Here is a 6,700-nt window from a genome sequence, read left to right as displayed (position 1 = left end):
CATCTTTAGAATTGTTTGTTTCCTGGGGATCCTTGCTTGTTTCTGTGAAAGTGGTGCCGAGGAACTCAGACTCTGGCAGCTTCCAGGATAAGCGTGTGCTGTGTGTGGTGCATACACTGGAATCTGAGATTGCACAGACACATCCAATTCAGATTTAATACCCGTACTTGATACTTATCGTGATGGAATTACAGACTAAAGCACCTTCAGTTAGGAAGGTTTACTTCAACTCACACAGTTTGAGCTTTATTGTGGGAGATAAGGCAGGAATAGGATGCAGCTGATCGCATTGCCTTTACAGCCAGGAAGCAGAGAGAGTTCACCTGTCAATCAGTGTGTGTGGTGGGTATCAGGCCACCATGGAATGGCACCAATTATAAGCCATTCCCTCAGGCTGGGTTCTTCCACATCAGACAAACTTCTCCGGACATGCCAGTGCACACGTTCTTGGAGCTTTGTTTCCTAGGTGTTTTTAAACTTTCTCAGCTTGGCAATTAGAATGAACTGTAGCTATTCCACTCTACTCACCCAGCTTGGGACCTGTTATACTGCACCATACACTTTTGCACCGCTTGAACTCCCTGTTTCTGCTCTGGGCTCTCCCCACTTCGACATGAGCCAGATTCCTACCTTGCTCGATTCCACTTAGTTGTTTCACCGTGAGATTGATTAGAAAATGAAAAGAATTGAATTGCCATGAGGATCAAATACTAGTTTTAAATAAAAAGCGATTTCGGAATGGTGTTTCCTGCACAAAGGCCATCTGCAGGACACACTGGAAAAACATGTTGGTTTTTCTCATGATGTCTTCATTCTCTAAGGTCTGCTGGCTTCTTTCAGATTTTATCTCCTTAGCTCCATTGTCATGGGACTCAGGTCACACAGGCACACAGACTTGTTCATATTGACTTCATAATTTTACAGTCACACAAAATGTTTCAAATTTTATTTACTTGTTCAGTGCAACTGAAAACCTTGTCTGTTTTTCTTTTGTTGTCTTCCAATTGGAGGCCGCTTATCAATATTCAACAATTTGAGGGGACAGCACTGCCAGGCATGCCACATGGTATCATATTTGGTACTAGATTTGGCAATAGCAGGACCTGGAACATTTTTGTTTTGGAACATCTGAGTTACAAAAATATGTCACCAATTAGCACATCTTTGAAGTGGCAGCAAGATTCTCTTCCACGGACTTTTGTAACCAGCCTGTGCTCAGAAAAACAAAAATAAAATAAAAGAGAGAGAGAGAGAGAGAAGAGAAAATAATAAAAATAAAAACCTAAACCAGATCAAGAGGCTATCGGTGAAATAAAAAACAGTCAAGATTACAGTTCTTTCTTTGTTAACTTTTATTGCTCTAATTTGCCTTCTAGCTATAGAACTCATTTATGATTCCACTTTGCTTCTGACCAAAGGGTTCATTTAAAAGCAGAAGACAATAAGGAAACCATTTACTATGGATGCCTAAGTCTTCCTCCTGGAGATGTGGTCGAAGAGAACCACGTGTGTGTAGAGTTCCGTCTGGATAGGGATTCTCACCGAATTGTCTCCTGGCTGCGCCTGAAACGCAAATGCTGTTATTAGTCAGGTCCATGGACATCACTGGCAGGAAATGGGTTGGCTTTATGCTTCAGCATTAAAGAAAACATGATTTGAAAGGCTGTTTCCATGGAGACCATTACACAATCCCTCCCCTCCACTTCTTTTCTCAGGAGTGGTGATGTAGAGTAGCTTCTGCCTGGGTTGTGACATGTAGAAGTACCAGCCATCAGAGCGTGTGCCGGGTTCCAGTAGGTCTAGTAAAGCCAGGACTCGCTAACTCCGACTCCACAGAGATCTTCATTAAGGGTTCTATAGGTAGATGTTGATTCAGAGGTGTAATTGAGAAACTACCCTAGTTTGTTCTCCAGTGAGCCATATAAAGTTGTCTACATTTGGGAGTTTGTTTAGATCAGTGGGGTATCTGTCCATGGTGGTTTTCACAAAAGGATTCTTTCTCCACAGCTTTAAAATGCATTGAACTGGATGATTGTTTCCTCTTTATTTTGAAATCTGTGAGAGACATGTGGTCCCTTTACCTTTACTCAGGGATGTCAATTAGACAGACCAACTCAGAGGGAACCATGGGATAGCACCTTGCTTATCCCATTATTGATAAAGAGAACACGAAGTCTTTGGATGAAGCCAAGTCTTAAAGGGAAGGAGTTTTATTTCTAAATTATTTGAATAATATTCACCATTGGGTCTTTTGTATATTTACTACACAAAACTTCAAGGTAACTAGGTCTTTTTATTCTGTGGACAGAACTGATGAAGAACATGGACTTGGGATTACAGAGAAGTTTTATGTTCCTTTTCCCTCGCCACATTGAATTTCTTACATCATTCGTAAGAGGATATTTTGAGCCTATGCTGTATTAGTAAGGGTTGGGACAATTGTAAAATCTTTGTAATGAACAAACAAAAGATAATGGGGGTGCTCCTGATGGTTCGTTCATACTCATTTCGGCCATTCTCTCTCTGATTTTATGTGATTTTATAATTTGAATTGTAGAAAACTTCTGTTAATGCAAAGTATATTCTTTTCTACAGTGGGATGCAGTTAGCATTACGCAGAGGGAAATAATTGCATCTATTTAATCTCAATTCTCCTTATTTCCTGTATGCATGCATATTTCTGCTCTTTTAATTTTCATGTTGTATCATTCTGGTTTCCTCTATAATCGACAGATGAAGTAAAACTTTGGGAACATTTGCTTTGCATCTGTCTGGGAGTTATGGCTACACCCTTTCCAGAAGACCATTTCGTAAACATTGCAGACATTACAAATACCCAGTAGGTTCCTCTAATGACTGGCTAGCCTGTGCTCCTGAGAGTGCTGTATTCCAACTCTTCTTGGCTCCCAGAGGTGAGTCTCCAGGGGCAATTGAAAGGCTAATTTACCTGGTAATCTGTTTCTTTCTATATTGACCTACTTGTAACCACTTTTGTGGATTGTTTTTGTCTTTGAAATTTTATAACTGGTAAGTTCTCTTCCACTGGTGACAAGAGTATTATTTTTAGTTTATCTTTGTGATCTCTGTAAATGATATGATGGAGCGAGGAGTTAATCCTCTTCTGTGCTAAGTTAGAGACAATAGGGAATCCAGGTTTTTAAAACTGTGTTTTCAGTGTTTGCGTACCCGTTTTAAGGTTACAAATCTTGTCTTTTTCCTTGGGAATGACGGTAGCTCTACACAGGGCCTGGTGCTTTTGTGCGTATTTGCCTCTGATCTGTGTCAATGCTGAGATCTACTTATTGACTGCTGTATCTCTCCATGTTGATGGAGATGATGTAGGGAGAGCCCTTTATCTTTTTGTGTGTGTGCATACTCTCTTCCTATTTCTGGAGGATAGCAGTTTGCCCAAACTTGATGGGCCTGCTTTTTTGGCTTACTCATTCTTTCTTTTGCTGATTATATCAAAGGGGTATTTAAAAATCTGTGTAATTTGGTTGCACAGAAAAGACACTCTGACAATATATTTTTTTATTCTTCGTGGAACTTGTTATTTCCTGAGTCATTTAGAAAAAATTAATAACAATTAAAATAAAACGATCCCTCACTTGTAACTAGCTAAGGCTCTGTACGAATGCAAATTCTGTTTTAAAAAAAATAGTTCACTAATTACAATGCTTGCTTAAATAGTTAACTTAGTATTTCTCTGGCACTCTGATCTTTATCCAATATCTAAATGACTTTTGACAACACTGTTTACTATTATTATTGCTATTATTGTTATTATTATTATCATCATTAGTAATTATATCATTGCACAATTGGATCCTAAGTAGAGGGGGAAAAATGAACAAAACCTTCATTAAAAAAAACCTTCAGGAGATCTTTTATACTTGAAACTATATTTAAAACTGCCCTGGAGGACCCTGGGAAAAACCCACCCAAAGATTTAGTCTTTTATTTTGAAAAATTCTGTTAAGAACAAACTCCTACCAGATGGCTCGTCCAACCAGAAGAGGTGCTCAAATTTGTATAGTATGATGCTGCTGGGGTAAAACTTTGAGAACATCCAAGTGTTTGCAGGGAATCTCCACAGCTTTCTCACGGCTCTCATTACTTTATCTGTTTTGATCCGCAGGGAAAACACTGATTGCAGCTCTGGTGATAACCACGCTCCCACCCCTGGGATTTGCCTGTATTTAATACAGCTCTACTGGCACCTGCCCAATAATGTTGGGCAATAACAGCATCACGTTATCAGTTATAATTTGATCTATTGTTTGAAACACATGGCGGTTGAAGCCTTGGTGCAGGCATTATATTTCCTTACTTAATACTCTTGGCGTTAACAATTACATGTCAAGATATCAAAACTTCTTGCTTAATAAAATTATTTTCATTCAGGTTTTGAATCAGATATACCCCTTGTAGAATTTTTTTTAAATAAAATTTCTCATCCCAGGCTACTTACCTTGGAAAACTGCTAGTCCTCATTTAACCACAATCATTTCCCATCCTGTCATCTGCAGTATTGCCTCTGATGCTTCCCTGAGATCTTTTCAGCAAGGAAGATTCTCAGACACTCATGAAAAGGCATTATCCCTAGTGCCTTCTGCATGGGCACTGAAAAGCTGAGCTGACGTGGGCTAGATAGTGGAGACAGCTCAAGGATAGACTAAGAACTCCAGGAGTCTTTCTGTCTAAGGGAAGGGTGGCAAGTGGTGGCCAGTGCAGACTCAGCACAGGGGAATAAACAAACTAGTGTGGGAAATCTTGCACAGTTTACCTGCAATATTGTTGATGATAATGCAATCCTCTGCTTTCTGGATATGTAAGAACACAGGTTTTCCCTCCTAAAATGTCCGTAACACCTAGAAATCTAATAGATTGTAATCTTCCGTCCTTTCTTCCTTCCTTCCTCCCTCCCTCTGTCCCTTCTTCTTACCCTCCCTCCCTGTCTTTCCTTTCTTGAGCGTTGTTGCTGTTGTCTTCTTAGGGTCTTAGGGACTGAATTTCCACCTTTGGTCATGCAAGACTCTCCCAGTGACCTACAACCCTAACGTCCTCTCTGCAACCTTCTAAAAATCCCTGTCTCTGTCAATATCTATATCTGAATCTATCTATATCCATGTCTGAGTCAGAGTCTGCTTCAGTTCCCCAGCCTTTCCTTGAAACCTTGCTCTGTAGCCCAGGCAGGCCGTGACTTGAAACCCTTCTGCCTTGTCCTCCAGAGTATATGGTGCTCATGTCCTGTGCCATCAGGACCAGGTCTAGATTTGATTCTCTTAAGTGAAATGAATCATTTACAAATGATGCCTGACTCTCCTTTAATCATTTGGCTTCAGACATTCCTATTAAATTCCATTCCTTTCAAAGGCCATTTAGTAATTATTATAGCATGAGTGCGAAAAAGACACTATTTTTACAAAGGAGTTTGTAATTGAACCAATTACAAATCCAAGACTTTGGCTTGAAAGTCACATTTCAAAGCAATGCTCTTAAACCATATTTAGATATTTTATTTGTTTGTTTGTTCGTTTTCTAAGGAAACCGATACTCAGAGCTCTTTCTGGCAGTTGATCTGGACTTTGGCTTCAATGACCCAAAAATATGTCTAAGTAACCTAGAGATAGTTTGGAGATCTCAAATGGAGAGAGATTTACCTAAATGTAAAGCAATTATAGGTAGAATCTTATGCAGAGAAATTTTGGTCTTGGTTTCCTTCCATCAAGACAAGAACCACAGTTTCAAGATCACAACTTGAGATTCCTTATGCAAATTTCCAAGAATAAATTAATATTTTATTTGTTCAAAGTTACAAGACTTCTAAATATGGATTGTGATGGCTCATGCCTTTAATCCCAGCTCTTAGGAGGCAGGGATGGGCAGATCTCCAGGAATTTGAGGCCAGCCTGTTCTACATAGTAAGTTCCTGGACATTCAGGGCTACACAGAGAAACCCTGTCTCAAATAAAACAAGAAGTAAAAAGCTATACAGCTTGGAGTTTACAAGCAGCTTTAATGTTTGTAGTGTTGAATAGCACTTCTGTGCCTGAGTGAGAAATAGTGGGCAATCAATGGAGTCAGCTTTATTTAATAATCAAGTAGTCTTTTGAGGAATTATTATGGTAAAAGGAGGGAAGAATCCTATTGAAGAAAACCACAAGAAACTATGTTAGAGGCAAAAAATAAAATGAGTCTCTAGATTACACATATTTATTTTTCATCCTTAGTCCACATGACAATAACAATTATGTAAATTTTGTAAATCTGAAAATAATTCAAATAATTTATATGTCAGTGTGAAAGAATTGTGTTCAGCGCAAATTTTTGCATTGGTTTTGATGCTGCACTTATTCATAATTGTACATTGGAATTTCTTATTACTGTTATTTCATTTCTTTTTTATTCCTTTCCCTTTTATTGAAAATAGATTTTGTCTCACTTATATCTTGATTACAGTTTCCCTGCCCTCTACTCCTCTCAGTCCCTCTCTATTTCCCCTCTTATCCAGGTTTATTATCTTTCTACTTGTCATTAAAATAAACAGCCTTCAAAAGGGATAACTAAAATAAAATATAGTAAGACTGAAATTGGATAAGCACAAGAGAAGACACAAGAAACATAGATAGACCCACTTATTCATATACTCATGGATCCCATAGAAACACTAAACTGATAGTATATATATATATATATA

General features: G+C 38.6%; 1 protein-coding gene across 1 annotated transcript in view; it reads right to left on the bottom strand.

The window, feature by feature from the left end:
• Positions 1 to 1,347: 1,347 nt before the first annotated feature.
• Cfap299 (cilia and flagella associated protein 299) overlaps positions 1,348 to 6,700 on the bottom strand; it is a 447,243-nt gene continuing 441,890 nt past the window's right edge. Inside the window, exon 6 of the mRNA XM_050150032.1 lies at positions 1,348 to 1,563. Within this exon, the coding sequence (XP_050005989.1) occupies positions 1,468 to 1,563 (96 nt within the window). The 3' untranslated portion in view covers positions 1,348 to 1,467. The remainder of the gene's footprint in view (positions 1,564 to 6,700) is intronic.

This window comes from Alexandromys fortis, unplaced genomic scaffold (genome assembly GCF_014885135.2).
Source record: "Alexandromys fortis isolate MF-2015 unplaced genomic scaffold, M_Fortis_MF-2015_v1.1 scaffold_0, whole genome shotgun sequence".
Lineage (NCBI taxonomy): Eukaryota > Metazoa > Chordata > Mammalia > Rodentia > Cricetidae > Alexandromys > Alexandromys fortis.
The sequence above is the reverse complement of the archived record's forward strand: the minus strand, read 5'-3'. Positions and strand labels throughout refer to the sequence as shown.